General features: G+C 49.3%; 1 protein-coding gene across 1 annotated transcript in view; it reads left to right on the forward strand.

Moving 5' to 3' along the window:
* Window positions 1-5,883: 5,883 nt before the first annotated feature.
* Window positions 5,884-19,688, forward strand: part of SLC37A1 (solute carrier family 37 member 1) — an 82,464-nt gene continuing 68,659 nt past the window's right edge. The window contains exons 1-2 of the mRNA XM_055569743.1: window positions 5,884-5,995; window positions 10,879-11,067. Of these exons, the coding sequence (XP_055425718.1) occupies window positions 11,012-11,067 (56 nt within the window). The 5' untranslated portion in view covers window positions 5,884-5,995; window positions 10,879-11,011. The remainder of the gene's footprint in view (window positions 5,996-10,878; window positions 11,068-19,688) is intronic.

A 19,688-nucleotide genomic window follows, 5' to 3' on the forward strand; every position in this document is an offset into this window, starting at 1 on the left:
CCCGATGCTTGGTGCCTCTCTGCCTTGAATCAACCAGAATATGATCAGACCTCGAGACCTCATTGCCAGTTTCAGGAAATACAAAGGAAATGCGCAAAGAATGAGTTTGATTATGTCATAAAGAAAGAGTCAGCATAGCACACAGTGTAGGAAACTCCACAAGAAGAAGGGCCCGGCCTCCGTGATGACAGCGACAAATGGCTCGGGACAAAGACAGAGGGGAATCTCCAGACGGAGAGACCTAGGAGACATGTCAGACAATACGCTAACATGGGCTGTTCGTGTCCCCACCTGAAAGTGAACTCAGAGCATGAGGCCACTTACAGGACACGCAGGGGAGTGAAAACATGGGCTGGGGAGTTGATGCTGCTATGGGATTATTCTTGCTTGGGGGAGCCATGATGATGGTAAAATGGTTATGCTTAAAAATGTATCTTTTAGAAATACACATGAAATTGTATAGGTGAAATATAATGTCTGGGATTTTCTGCAAAATAATCCTGGGACAGGAAGTGAGTCAATACAGGAAACAAAACTGGCCATACACTGATCATTGACGAAGGCTGGTGTTGGGTCCCTGGGGCTTTGTTATGTTATCTCTATTTTCATCTATGCTTGAAAATGTCCACACATTTAAAACATATCCCTTCTCCTCCCTAAGTCCCTCTCCAGCGTTGGGCCTTTCCTTTCTTAGTACAGCCAACCTTCCTGGAATGGTTTTCTGCTCCATGTTGTCTCCTTTTCCACACCCACCCCACCCCACACCCATGGAAACTTCAGTCATCCCCTTCCAGGTGAAGTCAGTAGACCCTGACTTCTTTGCAGCCCCCAGTGTCTCCCTCGGGTTCCTGGACATCACAGTCTTCTGGCTTTTCCCTCTGCTCCATCCTCAGCTTCCAGCCCATCTCCCTGCGTGGCCCATAGGTGTTGGCAAGCTTTCTTCCCTCCTGGTCGTCTACACCCACATCCCTCACCAGCCTAGGGTTCTTCCACAGACTCCAGACACACATGTCCAACTCCAGTCAACATCCCCACTGAATGGTCCTTCAGGAACCGATCGCTCAACAAATATAAACTAATTCCCTGTCCCTGCCTCCGCCCCTCGAGTCTGTTTGTCCTCTGTTTGTTCCCTGTCTCTGTGAAGACGCCACCATCCACGTAACTGCCCAGGTCCAACAGTTGGGTGTCTACCCTCTTCCTCCTCATTTGCCTCCTTTCTGTCACCTCTTAGACCTTCCTTCCATCTGCACTCCCAGACAACAGTCAGATTGCTGCCAGAGTCCTCAGCCTTGCCCTCTCACTCACCCCGCTCCATCCCCACTCCCCAATCAGCCTGTCTCGGAGGCTTTTGTACCTGCAGTGCTCCCTCTGCACAGACTTCTCTTCTCCAAGCTTTAGGCCAACTCCTAGTGTACTCCTGACATGTCACCTCCTGTGACCATCAAGTCTGGGTCAGGCAACCCTCTTTGGCACCCATGTCCCCTATTGGACTTCCCAGGTGGTACAGTGTTAAAGAATCTGCCCACCAATGCAGGAGACTCAGGTTCGATCCCTGGGTCAGGAAGATCCCCTGGAGGAGGAAATGGGAACCCACTCCAGTATTCTTGCCTGGGAAATCCCATGGACAGAGGAGTCTGGTGGGCTACAGTCTATGGGGTCACAAAGAGTCCAACAAGACTTATCAACTAAACAACAACAGTGTCTCCTATTATAACGAGAGTTGGTGTTGTGATCGCTGGTGACTTGACACCTCCGCTAGCTGGAAGCTCTTGGCAAGGAAAGGACCACATCTGTCCAGCGCTGCACTGTGTCCAAGGGATTCCCCTGGCCTCTGCCCCCTCCTAGGTCAGGCAGTGGGAGGTCTGGAGCAGAGATGGGGCTGTGGATTCCCTGAATCTTTCCCCCGCTACTCCTCTGCTAAAGTCCCTCTCAGTCCAACAGGTCCCTCTGCAGCCTCAGCGCCCTGGATCCCAGTGACAGCCCACTCCCCTGACTTCCGTGGACCTCAGGTGCCAACTTCCTGATGCTGCTCACCTGGGAGTGCCCTCCCTAGTACTGTTCAGGCTTATACAGAACCTTAAAGCCTTGTTCTGTGTTAAATAATGTTCCCCTCCTGCCCTGCCCCACCCCACAAATTCATGTTCTTCCCTGAAGCTCTGAATGTGGCCTTAGTGGAAATGGGATCACTGCAGATATAATGAGTTTAGTTATAGTTATATATATAGATAGATAGATAGATAGATAGATATAGATATAGATATAGATATATGCTCCCTCTTGGCATTGGGAGCATATATCCAGCATAACTGGTGTCCTTATCAGAGGGAAACAGAGATACAGACAGAGGGAGAAAAGACAATATGAATGCAGACAATCCAGGGGAAGGTAAATACAGAGGCTGATTAGAGCCATGTAGCTACAAGAAGGCAATGGCAGCCCACTCCAGTAATCTTGCCTGGAGAATCCCATGGACAGAGGAAACTGGAAGGCTACAGTCTATGGGGTTGCAAAGAGTTGGACACGACTGAGCAGCTAACACACACACACACACACCCCGACAAGGTCAAAAGCACCCGGGATGGCCAGTGACATCAGAAGCTGAGAGAAAGATGTGAAACAGAAACTTCCCTGGAGACTTTGGAGGGAGCACAGCCCTGCCAACATCTTTTTTTTTATTAGTTTTTTTTTTTTTCTTAATATGGGCCATTTTTAAAGTCTTTATTGAATTTGTTGCAATATTGGTTTTGTTTTTATGTTTTTGTTTTAGTTTTTTTTGGCTGAGACGCATGTGTGATCTTAGCTCCCTGGCCAGGAATCAAGCCTGCACCCATGCACTGAGAGGTGAAGTCATAACCACTGGACTGGAGGGAAGTCCCCTGCCCATGTCTTGGCCTCCAGAACTGAGAGACCGTAAATGTCTATTATCTTAAGTCACCCAGTTTGAGGTCCTTTGTTATGGTTACCCCAGGAAATGAACCTGAGTCCTCCCTCATGCTCACATCAGTTTCCCTCTGAGAGGACCAGCCTGTTCCTGCCACACGCCTTTGCTCTATGAATCCTGCGAAAGCAAGGCCCCTGTTGACTGAGGCCTCCGTGCCTGGCTCAGGGCTGGCTCCGGTAGGCACCCAAGACATGTCTGTTGGATCAGAGTGTTTGTACCTCTCATTGGGTCTGTTCCTCTTTTCTGAAATAAAATCAAAATAAATTTGAACTCAACATGGAAGTTTGAGGTTAAAGCCGAGGGCCACCCAGGCAGGTGTGTTCAGAGGCAGCCCCAGGTCTGGGCACCCTGGGCTCATCTCTCTGGAAGCCCGGCCGTCGGCTTTGGCACCAGCAGCCCGCGGGCACTGCTGTGCTGACCGACATGCTTCGTCATGAGCTTGAAATGCTGGATATGAAATGTCAACTGGGCTGGAAATTTATTTGTTGATTCGCATAAGAAATGTCAACATAACAAGTTGAAAAAAAAGAGTGTCAGATTCTTAAATATAATTTCAACTTTTGGGAAATGTGTGTGATTGTAAGAAAGACTTTCAGGTGATCATCTACTTTAACCAAGAAAGTGTCCCCGTGGTAACATCGCAGCTGTCTCCCGTCCTGAGCTTACGTGCACCCACGTCAAGCATGAGACCTGGTATGTCCACTGGAGCAATTACTTGTTTTCATTCCAAAATGTGAACTGTTTTATTTGGAAATTTCATACAAATTTACTGTCTCCCTAATACTTTTCAAATATTTCTTACAATCAATCATACAAAATAATAACGTAAAAACTGTATTTTGTAAAATATTACTATTTTAATCTTTGTAAAATTAATAGGGGCTTCCCTGGAGGCTCAGTGGTAAGAATCTGCCTGCCAGTGCAGGAGATGCAGGAGTTGTAGGTTCGATCCCTGGGCTTGGAAGATCCCCCAGCGAAGGAAATGGCAACCAGCTCCCGTATTCTTGCCTGGGCAATTCCATGGACAGAGGAACCTGGTGGGCCACAGTCCATGGAGTCACAAGAGTTAGACAGGACTGAGTGGATAAAACAACAACAGCAAAATTAATAGATGGATGTTTTTGGCAAATATTATACAGACCAGCTCAGGTTCCTCTGGTTTCCCCGGTGTGCCACACAAGTATCATCTCTTTCTAGGTGAGGAATGGTGTAGAAACGGAGGGGCTCCCTGTGCTGAGTTCCCCCGCATCTTTTCGTGCTGTTGGCAAACATGGATGAGGCCTTCTGAGTTGGGCAGGACCCTGAGAATCCCTTGGTCCCAGGCTAGGGGTCAGGAGACAGGTTTAGAAATAACCAGTACTAGTTCATTGTGATAGTTAAGTCAGGACCCAGAGGTTCCTGTAGCGCCCTGGGAAAGCAGTAAACCAACAAATACTTGACCTGGGTCTTGAAGTTTGAGCTCACTAGAAAAGGCTGGCCTGGAGGCCCAGGGCAGAGATAGCAACCTGACGTGTGAGAAAGTCTTGGAAACTGAAGAACGGTCTGAGCTTTGGTCCTGAAGTCATGAGTGGGTTTGGATCTTGCTTTCTAGCTAGTAAGGACTGGGGCTCATTCCTGATCTAAAGGGGGGTCTTGAAAGGTTTCCTCAGGAACGCCAGGGTCCAGTCTGCTTTGGGAGGGCAGTTTGAGGTGCTGGAGAAGTGGATTTGGGGAGGGAGGGCTTGCTTGGAGGCTGGGAGCCTGAGGAGCCCTGAGCAGAGCCCTGGGCAGGTGAGAGTGCAGGTTGACTTGGAGGGACAGGGAAGCCAGGCTGGGCAGGCTTGAATCCACAGGAATGGAGAGTTAGGGAAGGGAGGAGAACTGTCTGAGAGAGGAGGTCTGGGGAAAGAGACCTCACCCAGGGGAGGCAGAAATCAGGAGACGGGCCGCCTCCCTTACAGGGTGAGCAGCAGCCGTCCTTCGGCTCAACCTCCGGCTTCAGTGAAGTAGCAGTTCTCCTTCCCACATGGAGGAGGCGTCTCAAAAGCCAACAGAGGTGGGGTATTTGACACCCAGTTCAGCCAGCAGGAAAGAATGGCAAGGTGTTCTCCAGGCACAGCAGGGCCCCCGAGACCCTGGGTGGGTCTCCCGAGACCCAGGTGGGTGCCTGCCCAGAGGCCACAGGGCCCTCTGTCTCCTACAGACCTCTGGGGCATTTACAGCCAGGCGTTGAATTTGTTTTAGCTTCAAGCGATGGTTTAATCGTGCGGACACTTCTGCCTGGAGTTTCTTTTCTGTCTCATGGGCCCTTCCCGGGAGCTGCTTTCCTGGGAGCAGGCACCTGGGCTGGGTTTGGATGCCATGTGTCCACCCTGGGTGCTCTGCAGGTCCCGAGGAAAATAATCAGGCTTGGGCGGGGAGGGGGTGGTGCCAAGGGTCTGGATTAGGAGAGGGGATGTCTAACTGCACAGGGGAGGTTGGTCTAGAGCAGGTGATTGAGAGCAGGTGAGGTGAGCCGCGTGTCACACTTACACAGGTGTGATCAAAGATGGGTCAACACAGTTATCATGGGCCCCATTTTCATTTAATACAACGTCAGTCTAAGTCTGACCCCTGAGAGGAGGCAATAGGAATAATGTTGGGGGCAGGTGGCAGCGGCAAGGCTGCCCCTTTAGTGCCATCCTTTCTCGGAAGCCGCGCTCTGGGTAGGACCTGCCTTGAGGACTAAGCGTCCTTGGGGAACGCCTCTTCGGTCAGTGGGAACTCAAGCCCGGGCGCGCACAGGCAGGTGCTGCCGGGACCTGGGGCCGCGGGGAGGACTCCTGCGCGGCGATGCCCCGGGCTCCGCGTGGGGGCGCCCCGCCCGCCGTCCCCAGGCTGTCAGGGCCCCCGGGCGGCTCCGGGGCCGGGGGAGGACGGGAGGAGGATGAGCCGGAGGGGAGGGGCCCGAGCCGGCGCCCCGCGGTCGCTGAAAGTGAAAGGGCCGCCGGGGCCTCCGCGCCGCCCCAGGAAGTCGCGACAGGAAGCGCCCGCGGCGGCGGGGCCGGGCGGCGGGGCGCGGGCCTTGGGGCGCAGGTGAGGCGTGGGGACCTGGACGGGGCGGGGAGAGGGCTTGCGATGCGCGGACCCCTGCCCACCGCCCGCGCCGGCCGGGCCTGGGAACCAGGGCGCCGGGGCCGAGCGACACCTGCCAGCGCTGGCGACGCGCGGGGAGCCGGGTCCCTGCGCCGGGCGCGCGTCTTTGTGCTGGTCCGGGGCCGGGCGACCACCGGGCCCAAGGGGGCGGATGCAGCCGGGCGCGGGTGGGTCTACGGGATCACCCGGGCGCCCCGGGACCCGGGAGCGGAGGCGCGGAGCCGGTGCCGGGCCGGCATCCGCCCATCGGAGCTCCGGGCGCTGGCGAGCCGAGCCGTCCTCCCGGGCCCCTCCCGGGCCGCCGGGCCGCGGTGACAGCTATGCCGGGGGTCGGGCGGGGAGCAGGGTGCGGGGCCATCGCGCGGCTGAGACGGGGGCGTGCCCGCCTGTCCTCCTCCGGGACCGACAGCGGGGAGGAGCCGGCGCCCGCACCCGGGGCCTTCGGGTTGTTTGTCTCTGAGTGGCTGGTCCCCAGAGCCTGGAGCCTCCGGGAGTGATTTACAGGACCCAGAGCCCCGGAAAGTCACCCGGCCTCGGGGCAACCCCAGTCTGGCTTATTTTTCCTCCTGCCCGCACCCTCCTGCCGTCCCAGCCTCCGCAGCCACCCTGCTGATCCCCGTGACCTGGCGACCCGTGACTGCGACCCCAGTGCTGGAGGCCCCTCGCCCCACCTTCAGGTTTGAATTTCTCTAGCCCGTCTTTCCTTTCCTCTCCCTGAGCTGCCCTCCTGGACAGTGCCCACCTGCCCTTGAATTTCAATCCTCTGAGGATGTCTGAGTTGGTAACTAGATTAAATTTCCCCATTGCTCTTTCTTTAAGGCCTTTTAAAATGAACCTTGAGAACCCAGGACTGGAGACCCCCAGAGTCTTACCACATGGTTTTGGAAGTGCCTTTACAGGTTCTGTGTTGTGCACACCACCTGGGGTGCTGATTGTTGGTGGGAGAAAGCGATGGAGATGGAGGGTTTGCATTTGTACTGAAGCCCAGGAAAGAGATACTGGCTATTGTCATTAATCTTTAATATTGCTAACAGCCTAAAGCACAGACCATAGAAAGTGTTTTCTCTGGAAAGCAAGTTTCCCTCACTCATTATCTTTCTCTCCCTCATAAAAGAAAAATGTATGAAAACTTGTTTGTCTTAAAATAAGACCCAGCTTAAAAGCTTTGCCTTTAGGTAGATTATTTAAGGTATGCATGGGATTGCTTTGACTACTGACAACAGAGCTTCAGTTGTGGGAAGACCCTTTCTGTGTTATTCTCTTCATTGCTTGCCTTTGAGTCTCTTTTTCACCTCCAGTGAGTACACAGGACTCTTCCGCAAGTGGTGAGGCCAAAGGTGGAGCTCCAGAATTCATATTGCCTTCAGGTCATTCCATTTCAAAGTTTTACAGTTTATAGACTAAGTTGGGCTCTTTCACATGATGGGTATAAAAACGTGCTTTGTGGATTGTAACAGAGATGCTGTGGTGGGGTGCTTCTGAAGTTGTTATCTTTGAAACTGGATATTCTTACACTTTTCCCTCCTGTGGTGCTGTGAGTTCCAGGTGTCTATTAAGAGCCATTTTTTAAAAAGTGCATGTTCTTTTTATGTACTTGGGTTATGTGTCAAAAACAAGGCTTAAACCAAGTGATCAGCTCCAGTTCTGCTGTTCTCTCTTTGGAGGGGACCTGCCCAGAGGAAGCAAGGGCGGGGAGGGGACTGAGGGAAACTGGACCAACCTGAATTTGCCCCAGGTGTCCAGCGCCCCGGGCCAGCCTCTGGGCCAGCCGTGGGGCTGGCAGGAGAGCACAGAATTGTCAGCCGTGTCCTCGGAGTTCTTAACCAGCCCCTTGCTGGAATGGTCAGTGGTCACCCGTCAGACTTTGGAGGAAAGGGCCTAATTAAATCGAGCTCTTAACGTCCAACATGTAAAATCAGTATGTTTACACATCTTAACTGCACCAACGGTGAGAATTTATAGCACTGGAGTTCACCCATTTTATAGGAGGAGGAAGAACCGTAGTTTTCAAAGGAAATCGAGATTTTTTTTTTTTCCTGCTGATTTTTCCAATGTCTTCTGGATTTTGTTTTAAAGTTCCAAGTTTTACCAGCCTTGTATTGAGGTTGACTGATGAGTTGGTGTGTTCGTGTGTGCTTAGTAGCTCAGTCATATGTGAGTCTTTGCGACCCTTTGGACTGTAGCCCGCTCAGCTCCTCTGTCCATGGGATTCTCCAGGCAAGAATACTGGAGTGAGTTGCCATTTCCCCCTTCAGGGGATCTTCCCAACCCAAGGACTGAACCCGAGTCTCCTGCACTGCAGGCAGATTCTTTGCCTCTGAGCCACCAGGGCAGTCCCTTAGTGGGTGTAGTAGATGCAGTTGGATACTTCCAGATAAACTGTACCTAGAGAAGCAGTGTCTGGATGGAGGAGGACATTTGCTTCTGACCATCCATTCCCAGGTGCTGTAAAATTCAGACCAAATCCTTTACTTTAAAGTCAGCACCCAAAAATTGTTTCTCAACATATGGGTGCAGTCACTTCAGTTGTGTCCAACCCTTTGCGACGCTATGGACCATAGCCTGCCCGGCTTCTCTGTCCATGGGATTCTCCAGGCAAGAATACTGGAGTGGGTTGCCATGCCCTTCTCCAGGGGATCTTTCCAACCCAGGGTTGGAGGCCTGGTCTCTTATGTCTCCTACATTGGCAGGTGAGTTCTTCACCTCTAGCACCACCTGAGAAGCCCCTTCTCAAAGTATGTTTAGGCCCACTCATTTTGAGCAGAATTTTAATAAAATCTTTTTAAAATCTAGAGATATGAGCAACAACAGTGTTGAAACGCTTGTGGAGCTTAATTCCACACGTCTCCTGGGCGCTGGCTCTGTGCTAGACCAGGGAATGGGGGCTGGGTGGTCGCCTGCAGTCCCTTGATGCCTCTCGTGATGTCTGCTGAGAACAGAACCAGCTCCTCCTGACTGGGCATCTCCTCCACACCAGGCTCTGTGCTCAGGGCTGTCCACAGATCGCACATCTCATTTTTAATAGCAACCCAAAAATGTAGATGCCACCATCCCTGTTTTTTAGCTGGGGCAAGTGAGGGAACAGTAAGTTTGTGACATGCCTGGGATTACCCAGCCCAGGGCCAGCCACGAGGGCAGGTGGCACTCCAGGCAGGATGATGAGCTGGGAGGAGCAAAGGTGTAGTTCTCCTGGCTGAAGCAGAAGGAGGGGCCTCGTTGCCTCTCTGAGAGGAGATGGGGTCAGGGGACAGGTATGACAGCTTGTTGTTCAGCATCGCAGCAGTCATGTCTGACTCTTTGCAACCCCATGGACTGCAGCACACCAGACTTCCTTGTCCTTCACTATCTCCCTGAGTTTGCTCAAACTCATGTCCATTGAGTTGGTGATGCCATCCAACTATTTCATCCTCTGTCACCCCCTTTTCCTGTCCTCTATCTTTCCCAGCATCAGGGTCTTTTCCAACGAGTTGGCTGTTCCCATCAGGTGGCCAAAGTATTGGAGCTTCAGCTTCAGCATCAGTCCTTCCAATGAATATTCAGGACTGATTTCCTTCAGGATTAACTGGTTTGATCTCCTTGCAGTCCAAGGGTCTCTCAAGAGTCTTCTTCAGCACCAAAAGCATCAATTCCTCAGCACTCAACCGTCTTTGTGGTCCAACTCTCACATTCGTACATGACTACTGAAAAAATCCGTAGCTTTGACTACACATACCTGTGTTGGCAAAGTGATGTCTTTGCTTTTTAATATGCTGTCTAGGTTTGTCATAGCTTTTCTTCTAAGGAGCAAGCATCTTGTGTGATGGCTTGCCAAGGTGCATTTTGAAAGCTCACTCTAGAGGGAAGGCAGGTGTGAACATGGGGATCCTGAGGCCCATTTTAGATCCTCTAACTTAGAACTGTTGGCTGTTACTTGTCTGTTATCTCAGGGAAGTTGTTTAAAGACATTGAATACATTTCTAAGCTTTAAATCAAAATCAATGTTCCATCAAAACTAGCCTTCTTTAAAAACACCGTATAACCTGTGACTTTTCCATAAGTGCTAAGATGGAACCGTACATGCTCCCGAGGGCGTGGTGTGCTCTGTAAGGTAATGCATGGGTCCCCAAGATTCCTCCTCACCCAGCGAACATAGGAGAAAAACTGGAAGACAGCACGCGTGGTGAGGTTGGCTTTGGAATGGGCGGCCAGGCCTCCCTGCCGCTTTCTTCCTGTCTTGCTCAGAAAGGGGCCATTTTCCAAGGCCCCTGCAGTGACCACAGGAGTGAGAAATGAGGAGGCTGATTCGAGGTGTTTATCCCCATGGCATTACATGTATTTAGACTCCATTGCAAAGCCACAGTCAAATGATGGGTTTGATAACTCACCACCTGGTCCAGGCCTACGTTCCTCTCTGTTACTGTAGCTCAGATGTGGCCTGGCCCCCAGCGGGGGAATCAGGACCGGCTGGTTGGTGGCTCTCTGGTGACTGAGCACCTGGTGTGACCTCTGGGCTCCTGCTGGTCTCCTGTGAGTATGAACGTCAGCTCTGCAGAGTGTGGTGGTGAAGAGTGAGCAGTTGATCTCTGGATGCCTTCCGGATGGAGATAAATTCAGCCGTTCTCTCTTCATTGCACCCTCAGAACATCATGTGAAGTTCCTTTCAGTGATGGTTGAATAAGCTGCCCCCGCAGGGCACACACTCCACCCCCACCAGGTGGCTGTTATGGTGGGAGTGCCCTATCGCGTCTGGCTCTGCTCTGGGCTGGGTGACCACACTGCGTGTAGTTACTTCCGCCAGGGCCTCTGACGACGCCTGACCTTTCCACCTCTCCTTCTCCTTGTAGACAGCTGAGCCTCTCCTGGAGGAAAGAGAGGAGGCGAGGCCCCACGAGCATCCTTACTCGCTTCCTGGGATTAAGAACCTATTTATGAAGCATCTTATTTTATGACCGAAGCTCCACATCCAGGGAGGCGTCAATGGCCCAGCTTCCCCCTGGCATTCGCTTCATCATCTCGTTCTCCAGGGATCAGTGGTAAGTCGGGGGCACTGTGCCACCCTGCAGCCAGCAGATCCCCCACCCCCAGTTTCCTGATAAGACACATGTGGATGCCCGCCCTCCCCATAACTGTTGAATGGTTTATCCATGGTGGAAGTGGTGACCAGGAACGCTGCTGAGTTGTCCACCTTTGCTTCTGCAGTGACAGACAGACTGAAAACCTCTGGGGTTCTCAGTGGTTTCTAGTCCACTGAATATCATCTTGGTAGGATGAGTAGGCTGCAGTCCATGGGGTCGCTAAGGGTTGGACATGACTGAGCAACTTCACTTTCATGCATTGGAGAAGGAAATGGCAACCCACTCCAGTGTTCTTGCCTGGAGAATCCCAGGGACGGGAGAGCCTGGTGGGCTGCCGTCTATGGGGTCGCACAGAGTTGGACACAACTGAAGCAACTTAGCAGCAGCAGCAGGATGAGTAAATGGCTCTGGGTGAAATAAGTATATTAACTCTGAACTTAACGAGTGGCCTCGCTGAGCTGGGACTTTGGAAGAGAAAATGAAATCTGAACAAGTTAAACACAGACCAAAACACCCCTTTCTCTTCCGAGAGCACCTTGTGGGCTCTCTGAGAGTCCTCCTAGGAGACTTGTGAATCCCACACGCACTCCTTGGAGGAGGCTGAAGGTGAGGGCGGAGTCTAGAGCTGGGATGTCTCGTCTCTAAGCCACACTCTCTCCTGCTGATCTCTGTCAGGAAGAGTTTTCCCTCTACCCTGTTAGGTTGAATGACTGGGGGCATGTGAATTAAACTGACAAAAGACAGATGCACAAGAGAGAAGACAGATTTAGCCACATGTGTGTGGGAGTTCACAGAAAAAGGTGACTCCTGGGGGCCTTAGAATTTGGGGTGTATATACCACCTTAGTAGGGGAAGAGGAGGAGGGCATGTTTGGGAAAGCAAATGACTTTTTGGAAAGGTAAACGGGCCCTTGGGAGACTGGCAGGGGGCCAGGATACAGTTGTGACAGAGTCACAGGGTGTGAGGTGGGTGCTTCCCGCCTCTGGTACTAAGACTCAGTCTCTCCTAGTTGCTCGCAGGGAGGATTGATGACAGTTGAGTTGTTTTGGAGGCTCTGTTTTTAGGCAGATGAGAGATTTCAAAAACTCAAACACCTTCTGCTCACAGTAATGTTTATGCCACAGCGTGTGTTCTGGGTCCCTTAGGCTCCATCTCCCAGCCATGTGCCGCCTACACATCCTTTGCAGCTTCTCTGGCCCAGGCTGGTGGCTGGTGTGCCCACGGGGTCTCAGAAGTGACTTCAGACATCTGGCTCTTCCTAGAACAGTTAGCTTGTCGATTCATTTCCCATCTAGTGCTAGTCTAGACAGAAGTAGTTCAACACTTACCTTTTTTTAGTGGGTATTTATTTTCGTTTTCTTTTGTAACTTTATTTGGATACAATTTTTCAAACTCACAGGAGAAAATGATAAGAATGTTACATAGAACTCCTATAATCACAAATCCACCCCCCCGCTCCCGCCTTTTTTTAGGTTAAACCCTTAGAGATAGAGCATTGCTTCTTACACTGTAATGTGCATGGGAATCATTCAAAACTTGTTAAAATGCAGATCCTGACTCAGCAGACCTGGGGTGGCATCTGAGAACCTCCATTTCCCAGGTGATGTGATACTGTGGGTCCACAGACCATTCTTTGAGTAGCACAGAGATGGCATATTTGTCTTCATTTCTGTTCCATCTCTACCTCAAACTTGCTCTTTGACCTTGAAAGGTTATTTAACCTTTCTAGACCTCAGCTTCCTTGGCTGTGAGAGAATCAGTGTCAACATTCCTGCGAAGGACATTTATTAATATATATTTTTAGCAGCACTCTGATCTTTGGGGAGCTGACTTCCCTCCCTTGTGTGCAGCTGTGATCAGCAGGGGAGTCTCAGGATCTTCTGTCCCCTTACAGAAGCCAGTAGAGACCCCTGAGGCTCCATCCCACTGACCTTCTGCTGTAGCCCAGGTCCAGCAGGAGGCAGGAGAGGGCCTAAGGTGGGCGAACCAGCCTCTCTGTCCTGGGACTTTGAATCTCAAGTAGAGTGAGCCTAGGGCAGAGCAAATGGTGAGGTGTGTCTGGTCTAGCTCTGCCATGTGCTAAGTCATGTCCGATTCTTTTGTGACCCCATGGACTATAGCCCATCAGGCTCCTCTGTCCATGGGATTCTCCAGGCAAGAATACTGAAGCAGGTTGCCATGCACTTTTCCAGGGGAGCTTCCCAACCCATGGATCAAACCCACATCTCCTGTTGAATTGCCTGCATTGCAGGAGGATTTCTTTACTACTGAGCCACCAGCGCAGCCCAGCTGTGGGGCCAGGCTCAATGGTCAGATTCTTAACATTCATCCTCATTTGCTTCTCCCTTCACCTTCTTTCATCTGTGTGTGTGTGTGCAGATGTATATACATACACACACACACACACACACACTCACACACACTTTTTCATGAACCATTTGAGAGCAAGTTGCAGACATTATACCCTTTTATTTCTAAATACGTTAGTATGTATTTCCTGTAAATAAGATATTCTCGTGTAACTGCTTCCCTGGTAGCTCAGATGGTAAAGAATCCGCCCTCAATGGGGGAGAGCTGGGTTCTATCCCTGGGTTATAGAGATCCCCTTGGAGGAGGGCATGGCAACCCACTCCAGTATTCTTGCCTGGAGAATCCCCATGGACAGAGGAGCCTGGTGGGCTATAGTCCATGGGGTCGCAAAGAGTCAGACACAACTTAGCAACTAAGCATAGCACATATAACTGCACACAAAGATCAAGATCAGGAAGTTTAACATGGGTGTAATGCTATTATCTAATCCACAGTCTATGTTCAAATGTCCAATAATGTCTTTTATAGATTTTTATATAGACTTTTGAAATCTTTCTATAGATTTTTATTTTTCTTTTTCTTTTATGGATTTTCCCCTGGGCCAGGATCTAGTGTGTGGGCACACTCGGCATTTACTCATCCTGTGTGTTTCATTTCCTTTAATTTGGAACCATATCTTGGCCTTTCTTTGTCTCCTGTAAGCTTGTCATTTTTGGAGGGTACAAGCCATTTATTTTATAGACTTTCTTCTTTTGAATGTGTCTGTTGTTTCCTCATGGTTAGATTCAGATTACGCATTGTTGTCAGATATAACACAGAAAGGAGACAGCTTCTCCCTAACGGTAATGGAGTTACAGATATCGGTGGGGCTGAGGGGACTGGATGAATCGTGTGGTGCTGGGTTGAAATGAAAGATATCAGGAAAAACTGGAGAGCAGGTAAGCAGAGAAGTATGTGTGTGTGATGTGTGTGTATGTGTGTGTGTGTGTGTGTGTGTGTATGTGTTGTGGGTGCAGGTGTCTTCTCTCGGCTGGAGATAGGCCCTGGAAACAGCAGCATCCCAGCAGCAGTGAGCACCCCTGGTGCTAACTCTTGGTTTCTGTGTACCGTTTCCTATTGAAGGAGCCAGGCAGGCATCCTTGGAGACTGGGATGGTGTCATCACTGGGCCAAGGAAAGTGAGATGAGCTGGGAATATCTGGTGTCAAAAAATAAGACAGTGCTTAAAAATGAAGTGGCTCTCACTGGCCAAATATGAGATGAGATTTTTTTTTTTTTTTTGGCTGTGCTGGGTCTTCTTTGCAACCCACCGGCTCTCCATGGCTGCATGCAGCCTTTCTCTAGTTGCAGCGGGTGGGGCTGCTTTCTAGTCATGGTTCACAGGCTTCTCACTGCTGCAGCTGCTCTTGTCTCGGGGCTCCGGAGCACACAGGCTTCCAAAGTTGCAGTGAGTGGGTTTAGTTGCGCCGTGACATGTGGGATCTTAGTTCCCAGACCAGAGATTGAACCCATATTCCCTGCATTGGCAAGTAGATTCTTAACCACTGGACCACCAGGGAAGTCCCTGGGATAATATTTTAAATAAACAATACTAGTAATGAATTATAGCCCATTGACAGAAACAAGTCCATGCTCCTATAACCAAATAAGCATAAATGGGAGGAGGGAAAGCTCTTTCCCACAGTGGGATGCCAGCCACTGAGTATAGCGCAGGAGTGTCCAAGCTGGAATGTCACCTTCTGAAACCATCAGGAATGCTTGGTTTAGGTAAGGAGCATCAGTAGACACACAAAATTGGGAGAAAGTTGGGTAAACAACTGGGTTAGCTACCTAACCTCAGAGTGTTTTCCCACAAATTGGTTATTAATTACTAGAGAGAAAATGGTATCTTCTCTGACGGGCAATGAGGCAGAGAGCCCCCAAACCAGGTGCTCAGTACTTAACATCACTGACGTCATGGCCCCTTTAGGGTGCTCTGGAAGGACTCCTGTCACGGTATGCATGGTTTCCTTGTTCCTAAAGTAAGATGTCTTCTCACTCATTTCTGTGCCAGGTCATTACTGTTCAGGTATTCTCATCTAAAGCATTTTTTTTTTAACTTCTTATTTGCCTATTACCTAGATAAATAACACTCAAGGAAGGAAGCTGTATTCTCCCCTGAGTCTCTGAACTGGGAGCAGGCTGCCGTTTATCTGGGAATGCAGGCAGCATCTAGGACATTTCTGAGGATGCTTCGAAGGTGCATTGCTGGGAGAGGCTTTCATGGCTAGAAACTTGTGCTTAACCCAAATGCTGCTGCTGCTGCTGCTAAGTTGCTTCAGTCGTGTCCGACTCTGTGCGATCCCATAGAGGGCAGCCCACCAGGCTTCCTCATCCCTGGGATTCCCCAGGCAAGAACACTGGAGTGGGTTGCCATGTCCTTCTCCAATGCATGAAAGTGAAAAGTGAAAGTGAAGTCACTCAGTCATGTCCAACTCTTAGCGACCCCATAGACTGCAGCCTACCAGGCTCCTCTGCCCATGGGATTTTCCAGGCAAGAGTACTGGAGTGGGGTGCCATTGCCTTCTCCGAACCCAAATGCTAGTCTTGTAGTATTGCTAGATACAAAGAATGCACCTATTGTCAGACATAACTACAGAAAGTAAGTGGAACACCGATGAAGTTAAGGATCAAATTATTCACTTTTAATTGTATTTGCTTAATATTCACAAGCCTAAATGTAACACAAAACAGGAATCAAAGTATTGGATTATATTAGTTTCCTGGAGGTGCTGTAACAAGTCCACAAGCTGGGTGGCTTAAGAGAATAGAAATAATTTCTCATAGATCTGGAAGGAGGAGTCTGAGATCCATGTGTCACAGGGCTGTGCTCTCACAGAAGGCTTGAGGGAAGAACACCTTCTCACCTCTTCCCATTTCTGGTGGCTGCTGGCTGTTCATGGCAGTATCTGTCCTGCTCTGCCCTCATTGCCACGTGACCTTTCCTCCCTGTCTATCTCTGTCTCCCCATGGCCTTCTATGGAGTCCCATAGCTGGACTTAGGATCTCAGTGGATTTGACGTCATATGCGAGTTACATGACATCATATGCATGCTAAGTTGCTTCAGTCATGTCTCTTTATGACCCCATGGACCATGGCTGGCTAGGCTCCTCTGTCAATGGGATTTCCCAAACAAGAATACTGGAGTGGGTTGCCATTTCCTCCCTCAGAGGATCTTCCCCACCCAGGGACTGAACCTGCATCTCTTAGGTCTCCTGCATTGGCCAGAGGGTTCTTACCACTAGTACCACCTGGAGTTGAGTATTCAGTTCAGTTCAGTTGCTCAGTGGTGTCTGACTTTGTGACCCCATGGACTGCAGCATGCCAGGCTTCCCTGTCCATCACCAACTCCCAGAGCCTACTCAAACTCATGTCCATCATGTCGGTTGCCGGGGTCCAGCCCCGGCTGATCCAGGGTATTCGAAGCGGGGACGGCGTCGGCGACCTATTTATATTTATTTATTCATCAAAGATTCAAAGAGTAATAGAATGAGGATAGCTCAGTGAAGAAATTCAGTGGAGAAAAGCGGCTGAAATAAGGATAGCTCAGTAGGAAAATTCAGTGGAGAAAAGAAGCTGAGTGGCTTGGTTTACGCGGAAAATCAATATAACCCGTGACACCAGGTTAGCTCTGACCACGGAGGCCGCAGGCGCCCTCTCGAATAGCGGAAGGTGCCCCACCTTAGACACCTTCTCGAGTGGGTCTTAGAAGCCCAGGCAAATAAATGGTCGCAGAGGACATCCACGCTCCAGATGGACGCTCAGCCGGAAGTTAAAGGGAAGAATGACATGGGGAGACCAAGTTTCAGTGAACAAGGCCCGCACTTTATTTTCCAAAGTAGTTTTTATACCTTAAGTTATGCATAGAGGATAATGGGGGAAGGGGTAGAGTCATGCAGCAAGCCAGGCTTTCTTCCTGCAAACTTATCATATGCAAAAGTTCAGGTGATTGACATCATCTTCTGGCCCGGAGGCCTGTTAACATTTTAAGAAACTTATCTTTCTCTAAAGGTGATTATTCCAAAGTCAGGCGCCAGCCTTCCAAAAAGCATTGGACAAAGCGGCATTTTACATTTCTATACACCCATTATATCAATCAATACACTGTCAAGGACACAGTAGGTAAGGAGTATGGAGACTTAGCAGCAAACATTGGCCCAACAAGTGAAAAACCCTTCACCAATACATTTTCTAATCAATCTTTTAACTACTCAAAGGAATCTGTGTTTAGGCAGTTTAGAACATCTCCTGCCTCTCACAGTTGGGAGGCTCTGAACAATCACATGTGGCCGGAAAAACCCATTCAGGCAGGCTAGAGGATTTCCAAAGGAGTTTGTAGGTTGAAACACTGTCACATCCAGGAATTATTAACTGGAGCTGTGAGCTAACTCTTTTTTCAGAGAGAGGTAGTGGGGGACAGCCCCCCGTAAAGTCAGAGGTGTAGGTGAAAGCACAAAGCAGAAAGTAGGCAGACTCTGGTTTTGGGGGTAGATGCTCGAGAATTTCCAGGGGGACTCCTGAGGCTCGATCCCGCCTTTGCGTATGCCGAGCCTCTTTCCTCATGACCTTTGTCATGGGTGGAGTGCCGCACGCTGGCTCTCAGCAGTGATAGAATTCCAGTTGAGCTATTCCAGATCCTCACTCAATATGCAATATGCCGGCTCCCAGCATCTCCCCCTTTTTTATTTCTTAAAACAGCCAGAGGCAGCTCAGTCGCGAGCTTCTGAATGTTCTGCCGAAGAATCCTGACAATACAAGGAAGAATGAATATGAGAAGCAAAATTAAAGCACCAGCAGCGATGTATCTAAGGATATTAGACAGAATGTTTTTTCCTGAAATGAAAGTTAGAGAAGGTGTGAAAAAAGTCATTAGCTGCGGTAAAATCCAGTCGAGAGTGTTTCAGGGTCTAGATTTGATTATGAAGTTTCCCTAAGTCCAGGCCAATGTCAGGGCTGTTCCAAACACCTGAGATATGATTTTTGATTTTTTCCCATTCATAATCTGTCTCATTTATCTTTAAAGATGTCACGCATATCCACCGGTAATCAGCGTGGCAAGACAAAGCCATTTTCACTTTTAAAGCCTGTAAATCAGTCCCAATATGCATTATTGTCTCTTCTAAGGCGTCTACTCTCATCTCTAATTTCCTATCTATAGCTTCCTGTGTTGTTAGAGTTAGTGAAACATTTTTAAACATGGTATCAACATATTGGGCAGTATGCACTTGTTGAGTCAATGATATTGCTGCCACAGTAACAGAAGTAATTGCGGTTATTAAAGCTGATATTCCTAAAATAAGTAAGCCCACAAATCGTCGCAATCACATTAAATCCTGAAGTTGTTGTAATACAGCAAGACTATAGTTATATCAATAAGTGGTTACATTATAAGATAAGGTGGACATTGTAACACTACAAAGGAGCAAACATTATATTGAGGGTTTAAACAAGATGAGAGCATACATTGTTCACAGGTCACTACATTGGGTCCACCAGTTTAAAGTCACATGTACATTAAGTTTTCCAGAATCATTGGTAAAGAGAAAAACATAAGAAGAGGGTAGACAAGCCAAAACAGAATAAGTAGAATTATTTTCTGGTTGGAGTTCGCGCTGCAGCAGCCTCGTCAGTCTCGCCGGGACCTCGATGTTTATCTTGCCTCCCCTTCTGGCGGCTCCTCTTTTGTGATCGAAGCAATGGGTGAACTGGATGTCTGGGGGTCTGCAACATGGTGAATCAGCCTGTCTAAATTGGAGAATCTGCATCCTGTGGAAAAATACAAGCACATCCTCGACCGATAGTTAATAATGGGTCAGGACCCTTCCATTGTCCTGAGAGGGCCTTCCATTGACTAATGGTTTTGCATTTAATTGCTCTGGGCACCAATGAGGAAGCATTGCAGTAGTTCCAGCCAGATCAGTATTTAGAATATTTATTATGAAAAGAGCATATTGCAAGATTTGATGGGGAGAGCTATACTTAAACTCCCCTTCTTTTAATTTTTGAATTTGGATTTTTAATGTTTGATGTGTTTTTTTCACAATGGCTTGTCCCTGTGGATAATAAGGGATGCCTGTATTATGTTTAATTTGAAACTTTATACAAAATTTCTGAAAAGACTTAGAAGTGTAAGCAGGAGCACTGTCAGTTTTCAAAACTTTTGGCAGGCCCAAATATGAAAAACAAGTAAAGAGATGTTGTATTACATCTTTACCTGTCTCTCCAGTACG

The sequence above is a fragment of the Bubalus kerabau genome, chromosome 2, assembly GCF_029407905.1.
Source record: "Bubalus kerabau isolate K-KA32 ecotype Philippines breed swamp buffalo chromosome 2, PCC_UOA_SB_1v2, whole genome shotgun sequence".
NCBI lineage: Eukaryota > Metazoa > Chordata > Mammalia > Artiodactyla > Bovidae > Bubalus > Bubalus kerabau.